The following is a 17673-nucleotide window of genomic DNA, read 5'->3' on the forward strand; positions in this document are numbered from 1 at the left end:
AGGTATCAAAATACCTCCATACCAAATTTCATGAAAATTGGTTCAGTAGTTTAGGCGTGATTGAGTTACAGACAGACAGACAGAGTTACTTTCGCATTTATAATATTAATAAGTATAATAAGTAAGTATATAAGTATATATAAGTATGGATAAAATATAAAACCATATGATGTTTATTTCACTTTATTGTCACAATTAACACATTTACAATTGTGCACTAACAGAGAAAAGTGAATATGTACTTATTGACTACTTAAAAAATAATAGTGTTAACCAATTAATTATCTTTAAACATTTTTTTGGTCAAAATAAAGATTAAACATTTTCTAGTAAATAATGCAACCAATAATATGTTATACCTAATCAAATAAACACTTAAATAAATAATTATTATAAATACAATATACAGGAGGGATAATTTCGAGATTCTTTAGCCTTATTGATAGAGATAATAATAATTGTTGAATTTTAAATTCACTTTCTACACCTATCAATTAAGCATTATGAAATATTTCATCACATTAGAACATTATACATGAAATAACATAACCCTCTCCATGCTAATACATACATGTGTGTATAAATACAATTATATACTATGTTATTGGTTAATTAATAAACATGAATTACCTTACATAAGCTGGTCTTGATCAAAATTTTGTCAATTGAACTGCTTTTCATATGTTCTTACGCAGTATTCAATTATTATTTCTAATTTCATCATAGTGCAAGTAGCACAAATTAATGAAATGAATGAATGAATTTTATGAATCTGAAATTTATATGAGTGAATAATAATTAAAGTTTAGCTTGATAGTCATGACACAGTACATAATTAAATTTTGTGTTTTATTTATATTCAATCTATTGTTATATTTCAAGACAATGGCGATATATACCTTTGGATATTTTATAAATTCATATTCTTATCTTGACATCAATGATAGAAAACTTCATCTTCATCACTGAATGTTTTCTATATTCATTCATTTCAAATGGGTAAATACAATTCTCAACTTCAAAAGTATTGTGGTTAGTATAAAAATTATTAAATAAAATGCTAATCAGTCAAGCTGCATGAAAAGGGTTAAACTATTTAGATTTAGACACGGCATGCACAATCTGATGGTGTCCTTGCTGGTCTCTTTGGTGCAGCCAATCTCTTGGAAGTGCCTGTTCCATATTGTATACCAGACCCTATCCTCTCTGGATCTAATTCTCCTGTCTCTATTTTAGCAAGGATTGTCTTAGAGCACTTCAGAAATGCTTCTTCTACATTCTCTCCCGTTTTAGCACTGGTTTCAAGGAACATCAACTCTGAAAAGTGAAATAATATTTATGTAGACTTTATGAATTGTATTGACTCACAGAACAAGTAAGTTTAGCTATACAAAGGTTATAAAATAGGAAAGTACTTACCATTATCTTGCGCAAATTGGCTAGCCTCAGTAAATGTGACTTCTCTAGATTCTTCCAAATCCTTTTTGTTTCCAACCAATAATATCACAATATTGGGACTAGCCAGGGTGCGTGCATCTCGTAGCCAGTTAGAAAGAGCATTGAAGGAGTCTCGTGATGTAATATCATACACGAGAAGTGCTCCTGCAGCTCCCCTGTAGTAGGATCGCGTTACTGACCGAAACCTTTCTTGACCTGCTGTATCCCATATTTGAAGTTTGGTTGATTTACCACCAATATTAACAATTTTAGAACCAAACTCCACTCCTATGGTGTGGCATCTATCTTCTTTGACTACAATATAAATCGTTTATTAATTTACATAAAAGATTCAATCAAGCGTGTAGTAAATGAAGGCACTCACATTTATTTCCAATAAAATTATTTAGGAGGCTCGATTTGCCAGTCCCAGCGCTTCCGATCACTAGGAATTTGAACAAATATTCTGAAACAATAGAAAACGTTGTTACGTTTCATCGAGCAGTCGTATTGTAGTTATAGTTATTATAAACAATCCCACAATAATTACCATATGATTCCGACATTTTTATAGACTCAATGCATACAAAATACCTTCTATTCCAGATTTTTAGATAAACATTACATGTGGACAATCAGCAAGAACTAGTTCATTCCAATAAAATTAGTTTGTTTGCAAATAAATTATCTTCCCAAACATCACCAGCCTATGATGACAATTATTGAGCATTGACAGTTTTCCGCGATTTCCTTTTCCTGTTGCATAAAAGGTGGCCGGATGTAAAGCCGGCTGCTCACGTACCTGCCTGTAGGGGCAATATTGAAATTGCACACTCCAAGCAATTTTTAAATTGAACTCTTTGCATTTTAATTGCTCCGAATGCCGTGCCACCGGTATTGCCCCTGCGGCATGTGTCTCAGTTATACATCCTTCCTATAAGGGCATGTGTGAACAGTGAGTTCACTTCACTGAGTTGTGACTTGTGCCACAGATTAAGTATTAGTTACTACGTAAGTGAGTAGCCCGCATAAAGAAAAGCTCGCCACAAACGTCAAGATTGAAGATATTTCATTACCAGTTTTATTAATTTAATGTCCTTATAATGTCATTGATTTCTATAAATGAAAGCTCACCCTATGACATCAATTTATTATACCAATATAACTGCCTGCATCTACAATTCTACAATCTAATTTAATGTAACGATCTAAAGACGCTTACCCGCAGAACATATTACATTTATATTGACATTTAGTACCTATATTTATTCTGTGAGCGAATTTTGACCCTGACCTTAGCGAAGTTGTTTACAGTTTATATTGTCAAAATTCAAATGTGATCTGTCCATCTATTTGTGTTTTCAAAAATATTTCCACCGACGCGACAAGGACGCGACACTTGCTAAAAATAAAATTTTCAAAATGTTCAGTATAAGGAAAAATGTGTGTTCTTGGGTGTAATCGTTGAATAAAATGTTATAATATTTTATTCCATTTAATTATGTAACTTTTTTGTAGATACTGAATCTTACACTCAGACAAAATGTGCGTAGTTCCCTTCAAAAGAGATCATTTTGGGAATATGTGAACATGATGTTTAATAAACCAGATGCTGACCGTATAAAACTCTTAGGGCCTGATCGTACTTGTGCTGAATGGGTATTACGAAATGGTGGGAAAGTAGTTTGGGCAAACGGAAATAGGCTAGCAGATTACAATTCCCTGCCTTCAGAAAAACAGTCTGTTCCTAAATTGGCGGAAATCGATGGAACGGGTTCTTCGATATCACATTATGGGTTCCCCCATCTAAGTATGTATTGTATAATAATATCTATACATATAATAAATCTGTAGAAGGGTCAATTCTGTACATTGAAAATATTGAAAAAATAAATAGCAGGGGGTGTTACTGGATCGATACCAAGCCCAAATATGTGATTAAAAAATTTTTTGTCTGTCTGTCTGTATGTTCAGGCATCACGTGAAAACTAACGGTTCGATTTCGATGAAACTTGGTATAATTATACCTTATTATCCTGGGCATAAAATAGGATACTTTTTATCCCGAAAAAATACGTAGAAAAAAAAATCTGAATTTTTCTTAAATTTTCCGCGCGGACGGAGTCGCGGGCGGAAGCTAGTATATAATAAGTCTTGCATAACCATATAATGAATACTTTCAGGTGGATGCACAGAATTGTGGAAAATAATTCTCGACAACAACAAATACATTGATGACAGAGCTTTAAAAGGATTAAATCACGGAAAGGATACTTTAACCCATGTCCAAGTTTCAGAATGTGTTAATGTCACAGACATGGGTGTTAAAGAATTGGGTTCTTTAAATAAACTCCAAACACTAGTCCTCTTTAAATTATCAGGCGTAAATAATCTTGAAGATTGCAAGAAACATCTACAATCAAAATTACCAAACTGCAAACTATTAGGTAAAAAGTAATAATTGATTTTATTATTTTATATATTGCTCATTTAATTCAATAAATATAATTTATGTAGATACTAAGTATTTCAAACATTAACAAATATTTCAGGTGATGGAGAAAAAGTGGGAGTTTAATAACAAATATAATGTTCTTTGTATAATAACAAAATAAATATTTAACCTCTATTAAAGTTTTTGTAACATATCTTGGTTTTTTTATTGTTCATCACAATTTCACACCCTTTCCGACAGCTTCATCAACACAGGTGTAACCGTCTCTCTGCAGTAATTCAGCTAATTCTGATTTTATTTTTGTTACAATTGGTGGCCCATGGTATATAAGGGCAGTATAAATTTGCACAGCACTGGCTCCAGCTAGTATTTTTTCATAAGCATCCTGTCCACTAAATATACCGCCTACTCCAAGGATTGGTACTTTTCCTGTAATAAAAAATAAAAATACAATAAGTAATTCTTGTGTTTCTTGTTCAAATAGGGAAAACTAATTTAAATAGATAAATCCTTCTAAAAGTAGGAAAAATTTGAGACAAAGAATAGATTAATTTTGATTGAAGATTAGTTATACGTAAATAATAAATATAAGATAAGATAAAAATGTTAGTAAAACCAAACCTTTTGTGAGTTTATACATTGTCTTTATCATTTCTGTAGATTTATTTCCCAGTGGCTTTCCACTGAGTCCACCAGACTCTTGAGATAATTCTGTATTACTCAGATTAGACCTATCTATTGTTGTGTTGGATATGATAAGGCCATCAACTTTAGTACTCTTGTTCACAATCACAGATACAATATCTTTCATTTCCTCAATACTAAGGTCTGGGGCAAGTTTAAGCAGCAGTGGAGGTTTCTTTGCTATATCTAGAGATTCTATTGTTTTGTTTACTGCACTTAATAATTTTTGTAACTCTTCTTTGCTCTGTAAGGACCTTAATCCAGGAGTATTGGGGCTAGAAGAAAAACCATAAATTAATTATTGATCTTAAAAAAATTAACAGTGGGTATATTTTTTTTTTTTTGTGATGAATGAATGAATTTGGTATACATAGTCTTTTAGAAATAATTAATACCTGCTTATATTAATAACAAAATAATCTGCTATTTTATAAAATTTCTGTATCCCTAACACATAATCGCCAATTGCATTTGTAGAATTTTTATTTTTGCCCAAATTTATACCCAGTAAGCCTTTATCCAATAGTGACTTGTCCAAGTCTTTAACTTTATCAAAGACATTATTGTGTCCTTCACTGTTAAAGCCATATCTATTAATTACTGCTTGATCCTCTGGTAGTCGGAATACTCTAGGTTTTGGATTGCCTGGTTGAGGTTCAGGTGTCACAGATCCAATTTCTACAATGGAAAACCCAATATTTCTCAGGCCTTTGACTGCATCACCATGTTTATCGAAGCCAGCAGCTATGCCAACAGGATTTTTGAGATTGTAATTTAAAAATGTAGTTTTCTAAAAATGTTTTTATATTATAATATTTTAAGTATAAAACTATCAAGCAATTTATGTAAAAATTAAGTTTCATTGAGATCTCACCAACACGGCAGGGTCGTCAAATTTTTCTGCAGGAAATATACCATATTTTAATGCAGAAACACCAAGGTTATGTGCCCATTCAGGGTTTAATAACTGGCTGACCGGTTGTAATACATTTTCATAATAACCTCTGAAATCCTTTTTGTAATATATTACTTGATATGAAATTGCACCGCCTAAAGTAAGGTAACAAAGAGATTTGATCTTTTTCTGTAATAAAAAAGAAGTTAGAAGTAATTTTGTGTTTGTGCTAACCTTGTCGTTAATAAAAATATAAACATAACAAATACGAACCACGTTATTTTGTGCGCGACTCATGGTAATTTTTTAAAATGCTTTGTCGCAGTACTGTCGAAATACATTAATATGCCGATTATATTTTTTGGATAATAATATTATCGTTACCAAGATTGTTACTCATCTCAATCTCAATCGAATCTCATGTAAATAAATCACAGCTGTAGTACTCTGTAACATGGGCACAGATTAAGTAATACGTTTGATTAACACAGATAACTAAATAGGTAGTTCTGTAGTTTATAGTTAAAATATCTCCATATTTACTTACTAACACTGTCTTGCATCTCGTGTAATAAATTCAGAAAGCGATATCACATGATACACATTTACACAAATTATGTGTATCATGTTGTATGTTCGTGAATAGCAGACTTTACCAGTTGTCACAGCCTACACAAAGTACTACCACAGAGCAAGTAATATTGATAAATGTCAGGTCAGGCTCTTCATTTGTCAGTGTGAGTGTCACAGCAAGTAATTGGTCTGCAAAGAGTTTAATGTAAAAGAGTTAATTTACCATATTGCTCTGAGTAATTTACAATCATCACACGATTTATATTGTTGCTATAAAAATCCCAACATAAATAAAGTTCATAATTGTTGTGTATATTATAGTAATTGAATTAAAGAGTAAAGACATTCTGTAAGTGGAGTGTAGCAAATACTGTTTTATAAATTATAAGTAGTTTTTTGTGTTTTTGTTATGTGCTGAGCTAAATTGCTTTATTTTTCGACTACTTTTAGTGATTTGAAATTCAAGTATGAAGGCAATCCTGATTTTTGATAGCGTGAATGATTTGTTGTATTACAAATGGGACGAAGAATTTTTGCGCCGAATGAAATCTTTTAATGACCAAGTACGTATTTAAACATTGCATTAATTGGCGAATAAATTAAAAACTCAGTTTTCTATCAAACTAACATTTCAGTATATAGAATTTGTATCCTTTCTTCCTTATAAGTTCAGTTTGAACTTTGAACACCGCCTGTGTATAAAAATATTCTTAAACAATTCCATGATATTAATAATTTCAATTTCAGGAAGCCAACGAAACAATAACTGACAGCCACCATGTCTCACAACTTTTGTCACCAATTATAACATCTCAGCGTATAATGGCTGCTCAATTTAGTAATACCTACACATCTATGCAATGCAAGGATAAAACATCTATAGTTTTTGATGAGGTAAAATCCAATACTTTTGTGAATTATGAAACCTCACAGTGATGTAATATATCCTTAATTTATTTTTTGAAAAACTGATTTTAATCAATAGCTTATCAGAAGTCAGGTGTTTTTACCTTATGAAAATATTCTTCAAGGGTTAATATGTCTTGTTGAAATATTAAATTGTTTGGCAATAATTGGATTTCTTTTTAATTGAAATGCAAAATTGTATCAATGTTATTGCTTTTTTAGTGGTTGGACCATGTGTTTATGATTATCGGTGAAGATAGCGTGGATGATTCCCACAGAGAGCTGCTGGACTGTAAGACCTTAGTTCAGCATATATGTGGACAGAATATTAACCTGTAAGTTCTTATGTGATATATAATCCTATATTTCATCTATGATGAACGACCACTAGGTAATGACAATAAGTGTGTATAGAGATACACCAGAGGTATTACTAAAAGCTAGAAACTACACAAAGTTTATTTATTTATTTAATACTTTATTGCACACGGAGAAGAAAAAGAAAAAAGGAAAGAACATTAAATAAGAAAATACCTATTCAATGTTAGCTTGCATGCAAATAACGCAATCAAAGCATCGCCAGTTGGGGGTGGCATAAATTGTATTGTGATGTAATAAATACTGTCTACGTTATAGCAGATAAGCACCTAGAACACTATCTTCCATTAAATGGATTAACTTCTAAAAATCTAAGAGACCCAGTATGATATTTTTCTCTTTATGGTATGTAACACATTGTTTGTTTCCAGCCTTCATTCATCAGTTTATCAAGATTGGTTGTCTATGCTCTTAGACAGCCGTTTGAAAGGTGATTCGATTCCGGGTGCAAGTGGTGTGATTGGAGAGAGTGGTGCCACTATAGCTGCACTTAATGCACTTAAAACTGTTGCCAAAGAACTTAAGCCATCTCACCCGCATTATCATTTAATGCTTTATGTGGGGGACAAGATGCTTGCGCTGTATTCAAGGTATGCATGATATAAATGACTTGATATGTTATGTATCTAATTTCTATGGAATAATATTCACTTGTTTAATTTTTAAAACTATATGCACTAAGATTATTTTTATTCTTACAGCCGTGGCAGTGAAGATCTAATGCCACCAGATTTAATTTTATTGAGCATACAATGCATAGCTGCTCAGGAATATTGGAGAGAATTGGAAAAAAATAATGACCCTGGAAATTTGCGATTGCCTTGTAAGTTTCAGTAAAATAAGTCTACTTAGTAATAAAATGTTAATTAATTAAAAATTAATGTGTTTTTTATATTGAAGGGTTATCGGAAGAAAATAGTGCAATAGTTCACATGTGTGCGGGAAGCGGAGGCAGCCCTAGTGCGCCACACTCGTTGCATCTTATAGAAGTTGCACCAAGAGTCATTTTTGTTGTGCTTATTGATATGGATTTGAGGTATTTAATATTAATTAAATATTTCCATTAACTACCTTTAAAATTGGTTAATTAAATTAAATAAAGTAATAAAACTTCTTCAAAATGTCATAAATCATAATTTTTTTCAGGGATGTTGGAATAGCTGCACACATGTCTAGTCAGATACTTACAAATTTAAGACGAATTTTGCTTCAAAGAAATTTGGAGTTATTACCAGCTTCTCTAGATTCTTTAGAAGCTGCATTGAAAAAGGTTAGATTAAATCCCTAGATTACAATGAAATCCTTAAGTTGTTAGTTTTATTTTAATGTATAAATCCATTACGAAACATTTAGTAATGTAAAAATAATTTATTCCTACATATAAAAGGATGACTTATTTTTCCAGACGACCGATTCTCTACGTAAAACGAAAGGCAATGCGAACCTCTGTGCACGGCTTACAAGCAGAATGTTGGAACTAAGGAAGTCATGTACCACAACAACACCTTTAACGCCAGAAACAACTGCTACAGCCATGCATACAGCCTTAGAAGCAGTTATTGAACATCTGAAGCCAGATATACCAAGTCTTAAGCTGGAACAACCCTTGAAAGATCTTAGGACATTACTCGCACCATATATAGAGTTCCTGCAAGTGAAAGCAAGGCGTTACTTCAGTTTGGGATCATATCCTTTTCAATGTGTAGCATGTGCATAAATTTGATTTTGGAGAATATGGGTCGATAAGATGCATTAAAAAATAAAATGAATGACTATCTATGACCACAACTCACTATGGCCTTAAAATTTATCTGGTATCAAAATATTGATTTGGGATTTATTGCTTTTTTTGATTCACATGGTTACCAGAACCTCATTAAAATGTCTATTCTTTTTTTTTGTCAACTTTGTCAATATCGATCTTAATCTCTCAGCATTTTGGAATCATATAGAAATTATATCAGCAGAAAAGTCTGATAAACAATTTAGCATGAAAATATGGGGTTGCATTATTTTTGTTTGTGTTTGTTTAAATTGTATGTGTCTGTATGTGCTATCAATTATTTCGCTTAATTCGGGTATCACGGGTGAGATGGAAGGGAGTAGTTCCCTAACCCTGCACAAGTATGTGGAAGAGTTTCCGGGGCTCATTCACTTCATCTACGTGGACCGGACCACGGGGAGGTTCTTGGCGCCCGACATGGCGGACTGCGCTGATATGCTGACACCAGATACTGTGAGTTTTATAATACAGATAGTTAATTTCTGTATCCCGTGCGTGTTAATTTCTGACAAATAATGAAGACATAAAATTAGCATTCCATATTTTTATCAATTTTATTTCATAGATCATAATTTTTCGACACTTTGCAATCTGACGAGTTACATTATAATCTAACAGTTTTAACTTTTAACAATATTACCGCGAAATATTTACTCAATTCTTAATATTCTCTATGAATGACTATATTACGTCTGTTTCAGATCCGCGACATAATGCGTCGCACGATGTTCGCGCTGCGCGAGGGCTACGGCGCGGCGACGTGGCGGCGCGGCGCGCTGCACGTGTGCGCGGTGCGGTGGTGGGAGCGGCGCGGGCAGCCCGTGCGCCCCGCGCCGCACCACCCGGCCGCGCTGCGCGCGATCGCGCCCGGCGACATACTGGCCACGTTCTACAGGTCAATGGATAGTTTTGACGTGACAACGTCTTATAAATTGGTTTGCCGGGTGACACTTCAAGAAACTGCGTTACGCTCCGCTCACGTTATCGGGCATGGTTAGCCCGCCTAAGAGCGAGAGAGACAGACATAAAAAGTCGTTGTCACGTAAAACTTTCGCCCGTATACCGACTTTACAGGCAAACAATTTTTTTTTTTTAGTTTTGACTAGCACTAATTTTTTTTTTGGAACACGCTGATTTTTTTTGAAGTGAAACTTCTTTATCGGGGTTGGAAAAAAATTAGTGAAACATTTTTTCGTTACGAGTGACATTTTTCCGTTACTTATTTTTGTAAAGTTGCATATATTAAATTATTTTTTGAAAAATAAGGCCATAAAGAAGTTTCACTTCTTACGTGTGTACACTAGTACACGCACACATTTTTTTAAATAAAGATTAAAGATTATATTCTTAGTCAGCCCACGTTCTACTTGTGATTGGTCAGTTGAAAAAGGCAGTTTGGTAGTTATTTATTTTATATTATCGCTCTAAATAAAGAATTTCTTAAATATTATGTACCAGTACATATGTATATACATTCTATTGTGATATATTTAAAATCTAAGTTTTTTTACAGACAACTTTTAGAACTTGTATTCCCGAACGACCATCAAGGAGTAAGCATCAAAGAGCTTATCTGTATTCATCTGGGTTTGCTACCAGCGTCTACTGCAGTGCAACAGGCGCGTCGACTCGCACATTCCGTGTATGAGATGGCGGGAGAAAATCCCGCTATTGCTTCTGATTTATTGTAACATTATAACATTAAACTGAAAATTTTATGACATTCCTTGTATTTCAACTAATAAATAAGAGTAATATTTAATTACTTTCTTAATTAGATTTATTAGTTAGGTATATACAGTTGAATTTTTGATCGACAAGTGTGGTGCATCATGTAGAAATTTCCAAGCAGCATAATAATTCTAAAATATCTTCGGAATAATAATCAATTTCAATACATTTTTTTATTAATAGATTTTAGTGCCAGTTTTTCAATTATTCATTATCTTATTCATAATTAATTATGTAATAGGTACATAATTAATTATCTATCGAATTATTATTAATTATGTGAACAAATATTTACTTACAAGATATTAAAATTGACTACGTTTTTTTGTATCTCTGTGATAGGTAATATTTTTTTATATACATATATCTTATTTACTTTTTTATATGTAGTAGATATTCTAATTAAATATGTTATGATTATGTATTTATATATTTTTAAAAATTGTTATGTAAATCTTATATTATAAAATTTTGAGTGGGCCTTTCATTATTTTTTATTTTAATTTGAGACTGTTTTTAGGTCTGCCAGGGAGCAGTGTACCGCCTAAACTCTAATGTACTCGATGTTGTTGGTTTTTGAGAATTTATTTTAACTTTAATTTGTTTACTTTTCCAGTTTTACTATTGTTAAGGATCAATGTTCAATTTCCAGAACAAATTTGTTTACTTTTCCAGTTTTACTATTGTTAAGGATCAATGTTCAATTTCCAAAAAAAATTACGACACAAGTCGAACTCTATGGATTCGTATATAATTATTGTACATACACCAGAAACATAAACTGATTCTTTATACTGGTGTATGTATTTTAGTACCTAATTTTTTTACAATTGACGGTAGCCGCGACATGTCTTTCTATAGCATTCCATACTCAAACTCAAACATTCATTTATTCAATTAGACTACTATTTAGTAGCACTTTCGAATCGTCATTACATAATTATTTTAACATTTACCACCGATTCGGAAAGCAGTGATCTATGGAGAAGAATCGGCAAGAAACTCCATAGTTGCTCTTTTAAAATCATGTAAATATTACAATATATGAAACTTATATCTAACTACATAATATATCATAATATGCCAATGAACTGTCTTGTGGTTTTTACGCGACAACCCTCCATGGGTTTTTATTTACTATTCAAAACATTAGTCTTCTTGTAAGAAATATAACTGTTTGGTGATTAGATGTTTACTTATTATATTATGAAATATTTTATAACAGTATTATAGTGTTTTTCGCTTGGTGCCAATCTAGTTATTTATTTTGATATTAATTTTATTTTAGTATAAAATGTTTCGTTTGAAATTACTCGAGAATGCTAGAGCATCTAGTGGTTTATATTGTACCTGCACATATTGTACAATAGGTACATTGCTTTAGTGGTGTAATTTTATTACATTTAAATCTAGATTTGTGTAATAATTTATTTCTAGTCTGTGCACATTTTAATCATTTATATACCCATTTCTTGCCAATATGTTGCCAGTTTATGTCTGTAATTTCAAACATTGTAAACTTTTAATAAACTATAATTCCTATTTTTGTTGTCTTTATTTTTAATGATTGAATCTGAACTACAAAAATGGATTATTAAACTGAGAATAAATACATAGTAATTATTTCTATGAACCAAGTAAACCCAAATGTTCCTTTATTTTCTTTCATATTTTCATTTTAACAGACAGAGTATTTTATAGCATACTAGAGGTCCGCCCCGGCTTCGCCCATGGTACATATTTCGCAATAAAAGGTAGCCTATGTCCTTTCTCGGGTATCAAAATATCTCCATACCAAATTTCATGCAAATTGGTTCAGTAGTTTAGGCGTGATTGAGTAGCAGACAGACAGACTGAGTTACTTTCGCATTTATAATATTAGTATGGATTTTAGTCTGACACAAGGGGTAGAAAATAAATCCAGATATTCATATTCATGTCGGACTTATACTTTATTACAAAAATAACATTATTACTAACAAGATGAATGTTATTTTACACAAAATAGGTATAATGAGAATAATGATATTCCATGTTTTTGTTATAAACAGTGATGATACCTATATTTATATACAATTGTAATGTTCCCTGAAGGTAAAAGATTATCTACAGATAATATACTTACCATTTTTTATTATCTTATGGTATTTATAAGAGATGACAAGATTAAATTCTTATTTAAAAGTACATTAGATATGTTTGCTATTAGATAATAGTTAACACTGAACATAATGTCTACAATATTAAGGTACAGAATATCGTAATTTATGGTTACTATAACAGATAAAAATAACAGAACTAAGTCAGAAATTGGTAACTTATAACATTAACATTTATAAGGCACTTAGTATTCAGGTGAACTTTCACCAAAACATGTAGCATTGTCATTGATGATTATGGGCTTTTGCACTGGTCTGTCTTCCACATCAAAGCTAATAAGGTCCTCTGTAAAATTACTTGGTTTCTGTAAAGAAAATGGTCAGGACTATATATATAAATAATCAATAAGTTCTATGGTACATTTTTAAGAAAAGAGTGTTAGAACTGAACAAGTTTTGAATTCACTAATATTTGTACAAAAAAAGATCTCAAGTTAACATGAGGAGGGAGGAGGAAATTCAAACAAATTGGTAAATACTAAATATCAATTAAATCATATAAAGCATATGATATAACTTTGCAGTAAAATAACAATTTATTCCTATTACTATATTTTATGTGAAGTAATTGGACAATAACAGTAGTGGTGCTTTGAGGCCTTTGATACAGAATATACAGTGAAAGAAAAAAATGCTCACTTTACTATTTGTTTCAGATTTCTTCTTAAGCACAGCTGCATAATTAAGTGATGTTGGTTTGGAAGAACTTGAAGGCAATACTGGACTAGGTGATCTGTCTTTCACATTGTTTTCAATAAGTTGCACTGAATTTTCACTATCGGTTATAATGTCACTATTGCTATTTATAACTACATTTGGCATGCTGAGCAGGTCAATGGTGAGGGGTGTTTTCAAAGCCTCTATGCAAACATCAACCATCTCAACCTCCTTATTTACATACTTTTCCTCCAACATCTTATTGTAAGAGGCATCTAAATCAGACGCCTGTTTTTCAGCAAGAATGGAATTCATCTGTTTGATTTCAGCCTCTAATTCCCTAATTGTAGATTCATTTTTAGCAGCAATTTGCGCTTCCTTTACAAGCCTCACATCCACAGCCTGTTGGATCATAAGTATGGCATCATTTGTGTTGTTATTATGAACATTACTTTCTTTTACTATCTTGTTAAATATACAGTGTGGTGTCAATCTATTAGCCTTCTTGTACCCCGTTACTTTTTCACCTAGATTGGCTGTCACATCTTCAATATATTCATACATGTCAAAGCAATTTATTTTTCCGAATCTATAAATTAATGTGTGAGTTGACCCTGCAATCGAGACCTTTGTTGACAAGTTACATGTAACAAATGTCTTTTTGTTGTGGTATTTTTCGAAATATTTTTGCAATCCTTTGGATATTAACTTGTCTCGGAATGTCGGTTTAATGCTGCTACATTTGCGGTATTTGTACCAACCAACAACCTCAGATGCTACATTTGATAGCAAGTCAGATAGCACATCTTCCTTTAAACTGCCTGAAGGAAGATAAAATAGTGAAACTGATGGTAGTGGCAATACTGTCCGTATAGCAATTTGCGTATCTAATCGAGCACTGTCATTGTGTGAATCCGATATATGATTTCTAATCTCAGAAGTTACATCTCCAATTAGGAATCCTTCCTGAAAGTAAAAGGTGCTTAAAAAATGTATCTAGAATAATGTCATTATAAGTAAATACATTATGGTTAACATTATAGCACATTTACCTGACTGTTGGAGGAATTTAAGCATTCGTAGAGTAGGAAGGAAAGTGCGGTGCCATTTAATGACACCTTTTCTGTGTAAGCCATTTAGATGCTAGTTTTATTCTGTATCTTAAGATCTTCTAAAACAAGCAAATGAGTATAAAGATACATTTAAAACTTGGTAATTGATTACATTTTTCACTTTAATAATTAATTACCTATTTCACAGTCAGAAAGTAAACGTCAAACTTAATGTGTCATTCACAGATAAAGTAATGTGCACAGGTAACTGGTAAAGTGTCATTGCTCTAGCCTATGGGCGTATTAAGAAAGAAAGCTTGAAACTTAAGAGCGCTCATAAGCGCTTATCGGCGCTTGTCAGCGCTGGTAACCCGCGCAGGAAAATATATGAATACGCGCCGATAAGCGCTGATCTGCGCCGACAAGTTCCGACAAGCTTCAACAAGCGCTTGTCAGCGCCATATAAAATTTGTTTTGGTCTGCTTCAACCTGCTTCCTTTGTGTAGAACGAACCAGCGTTGACAAGCGCCGATAAGTGCCGATAAGCGCTTATAAGTTTCAAGCTTTCTTTCTGAATACGCCCTATGATATTATGTCACCTAGCCTAAGAGTATCGAGTGTATTGCACAAATTGCTTAGTACACATCGTAGGCAGATGAGCTATAGATACTATATAGATGTGTGTGTGACCAATAGGGATGGGTAGGTGTCAATTGCGTGTTGAACTATCGATAAATTATGTAAATAAATATGTATCATAAGTAAATTTTATGTTCAATATGTTATTAAAGGAAAAATCTTAGATTAAGGATTGGTCTCCGCGCGCGCTACGACTAGATACCGCTGGCGTACTCGAAAAATGCGGCAACTAAAAGTAAGTCGTGTCACAAGCATTGTGTGGAGAGGGCGTACCGATAGTTTCTAAAGATTTTGGACAAAACCTGAAGTAAAATGCCTGTTTGTGCCATAAAACTGTTTAAAAAAAATACAACAAATAATAAGAAAGACACTGGGATTACGTACCATCAGGAATAATCGTATTATTCAGTATTTCACCTGTGCTTTGAAAATGTTGTTTACGAAAATAAGACGCCATTTAGTGTTGCCGTACTGCATATCCCAAAAACACACTTTTAATTTGAACTTATTTTATTCATAATGTTTTTTTTTTCAATACTATTACTAACGCATATTATAAAAAAAATGATAATAACAATAATTTATTTCTGTTTAACCTTGTTTAACTGACTCATATATTATATGTTATTCTTTTTATTACCGCTTTTTTACTTTTAAAAAACCTTTGTTATAGTATAGTGGCATCGCAAGTGGATTTGAGTCACATGTTCATGGGTTCGATTCCCGGCAAGGCCAAAATGAAATTAAAATATTTTTCAAACTTCTTTCCAAGATAGCCCATTTCCCATTTATGGGGTAAAATTTATGTAGCTGTCAGTACAATTCTTCACACACACTAGCGTCCTTACAAATCGCCTTACACACACTACAGAACTGAGTTGCCGCACTCACGGAGCTATTGTTTTTAGGTGGAGCGGTATCTAGTCGTAGCGCGCGCGCGGAGACCAATCCATAATCTAAGGGAAAAATATTATATGAATAAAGTATAAATATGTAATTTTAAATTTGTTTACCAACTGAATAAAGCTGATACCATTGTAATAACCAATAACTGAATACCATTTGAATATTAAATATAATTATAAGAAATTTTCTTGTATTAATTATAAGTACTTTAAAAAAATATGTTTATTTGGAATATCAGAAAAACGTGAGTACTTTTTAAATAATATAATAAAGTTAATAAAATAAAAGATCGGGTTTAGTGCTATTTCTTTAATAATAAATCAAACAATAATAATAATGTTTTAAAAATGTTTTATAATAAATATTAATACTTAATTTTTTTATTTAATTTTATCCATTCTACTATCAAAATCTTCAAAATCAATTTAGCGGTTCAGAAAATATATCGTAACATTACATACTTTACATTTACACTAATACTTTCGCATTCATAATATTAGAAAGTGTATCATACAAAACACACCACAAATTTATTTATAAGTAGCTTCCGCCCGCGACTCCGTCCGCGCGGATGTCGGTCTTCGCGTGGATGGTTTATTTCTCCATTTTGAGTAGGTACCTCTGACAATAAAATCTTATAAATATCTATTGGACCCAATTCCCAAATACGGCTAGGCCTATAATAATACGCAACGTGTGTTCGCGGTTCTACGGAACAACGTCTATGGATAAAACTGAAAAATTAAGATTAATTTTTTTCTACGTATTTTTCCAGGATAAAAAGTATCCTATTTTACGCCCAGGATAATAAGGTATAATTATACCAAGTTTCATCGAAATCGAACCGCTAGTTTTCACGTGATGCCTTCACATACAGACAGACAGACAGACAAAAATTTTTTTAATCACATATTTGGGTTTGGTATTGATCCAGTAACACCCCCTGCTATTTTATTTTTTCAATATTTTCAATGTACAGAATTGACCCTTCTACAGATTTATTATATGTATAGATACATTTTTTAAGAGTTTTAATTTTAAATAATTTATTAAAATATAGTTCTTCTAGTAAACTTTATATCGAGTACAGCGTTGGTCAGGTCACATCACTACGATCACGTGGCGGCAGTGAGGCGCGCGAGCGAGCCTGCGCGTGTCCGCCTCCCACCTCCCCTTCACCCCCGCGACGCTAGATTTATTTTCATAAAAATAAGTATAACAATCGACTTACTGATGAAATGTGATACTGGATTTCAATTTTGTGTATTTTCTAGTATCGTTTTTGTAAGATAGAACTGCACATTTCACCATGTTTATTCGTAAATATGAAAAAAAATTCCAGAGCAACGCCCTTCGGCAGCACTCAATCACGACTGCGAGCGCTCGCGGCGGAAACGTCGAGTTGTTCCCACCTGTGC

General features: G+C 32.5%; 5 protein-coding genes across 8 annotated transcripts; 2 read left to right on the forward strand and 3 right to left on the reverse strand.

Annotated features, from left to right (window-relative positions):
* Positions 1 to 167: 167 nt before the first annotated feature.
* LOC123696881 (ras-related protein Rab-4B-like) lies at positions 168 to 2181 on the reverse strand. Its single transcript, XM_045643263.1, has 4 exons — positions 1988 to 2181; positions 1823 to 1903; positions 1420 to 1752; positions 168 to 1317 (listed from the first exon to the last, which is right to left on the reverse strand). The coding sequence occupies exons 1-4, from the start codon at positions 2001 to 2003 to the stop codon at positions 1103 to 1105; spliced, it is 645 nt and encodes a 214-aa protein (XP_045499219.1). The 5' UTR covers positions 2004 to 2181; the 3' UTR covers positions 168 to 1102.
* A 651-nt stretch (positions 2182 to 2832) lies between these two features.
* LOC123696863 (ATP synthase subunit s, mitochondrial) lies at positions 2833 to 4085 on the forward strand. The gene is made up of 4 exons (XM_045643243.1): positions 2833 to 2880; positions 2956 to 3247; positions 3621 to 3884; positions 3990 to 4085. The coding sequence occupies exons 1-4, from the start codon at positions 2860 to 2862 to the stop codon at positions 4013 to 4015; spliced, it is 603 nt and encodes a 200-aa protein (XP_045499199.1). The 5' UTR covers positions 2833 to 2859; the 3' UTR covers positions 4016 to 4085.
* LOC123696862 (dihydroorotate dehydrogenase (quinone), mitochondrial) lies at positions 4011 to 5913 on the reverse strand. Its single transcript, XM_045643242.1, has 5 exons — positions 5745 to 5913; positions 5451 to 5660; positions 4972 to 5366; positions 4514 to 4851; positions 4011 to 4321 (listed from the first exon to the last, which is right to left on the reverse strand). Exons 1-5 carry the CDS (start codon positions 5766 to 5768, stop codon positions 4107 to 4109), a joined length of 1182 nt encoding a protein of 393 aa, XP_045499198.1. The 5' UTR covers positions 5769 to 5913; the 3' UTR covers positions 4011 to 4106.
* Positions 5914 to 6198: 285 nt separating this feature from the next.
* Positions 6199 to 11156, forward strand: LOC123696887 (Hermansky-Pudlak syndrome 1 protein homolog). Of its 3 annotated transcripts, none has more exons than XM_045643268.1 (12): positions 6199 to 6393; positions 6495 to 6607; positions 6792 to 6938; positions 7173 to 7285; positions 7700 to 7918; positions 8030 to 8151; positions 8229 to 8364; positions 8475 to 8598; positions 8734 to 9014; positions 9453 to 9564; positions 9813 to 10006; positions 10625 to 11156. In XM_045643268.1, the coding sequence occupies exons 2-12, from the start codon at positions 6512 to 6514 to the stop codon at positions 10800 to 10802; spliced, it is 1722 nt and encodes a 573-aa protein (XP_045499224.1). In that variant the 5' UTR covers positions 6199 to 6393; positions 6495 to 6511; the 3' UTR covers positions 10803 to 11156. The 3 variants fall into 3 exon arrangements, with proteins under 3 accessions (XP_045499224.1, XP_045499223.1, XP_045499225.1); XM_045643267.1 differs by having other exon boundaries at positions 6200 to 6393; positions 9414 to 9564; XM_045643269.1 differs by lacking the exon at positions 9813 to 10006 and having other exon boundaries at positions 6201 to 6393; positions 9414 to 9564.
* Positions 11157 to 12769: 1613 nt separating this feature from the next.
* On the reverse strand, positions 12770 to 14967 carry LOC123696616 (BRCA1-A complex subunit Abraxas 1-like). Of its 2 annotated transcripts, XM_045642934.1 has the most exons (4): positions 14908 to 14967; positions 14711 to 14829; positions 13641 to 14624; positions 12770 to 13306 (listed from the first exon to the last, which is right to left on the reverse strand). In XM_045642934.1, exons 2-4 carry the CDS (start codon positions 14792 to 14794, stop codon positions 13187 to 13189), a joined length of 1188 nt encoding a protein of 395 aa, XP_045498890.1. In that variant the 5' UTR covers positions 14795 to 14829; positions 14908 to 14967; the 3' UTR covers positions 12770 to 13186. The 2 variants fall into 2 exon arrangements, with proteins under 2 accessions (XP_045498890.1, XP_045498889.1); XM_045642933.1 differs by lacking the exon at positions 14908 to 14967 and having other exon boundaries at positions 14711 to 14901.
* Between the last annotated feature and the right edge of the window lie 2706 nt (positions 14968 to 17673).

The sequence above is a fragment of the Colias croceus genome, chromosome 13, assembly GCF_905220415.1.
Source record: "Colias croceus chromosome 13, ilColCroc2.1".
NCBI lineage: Eukaryota > Metazoa > Arthropoda > Insecta > Lepidoptera > Pieridae > Colias > Colias croceus.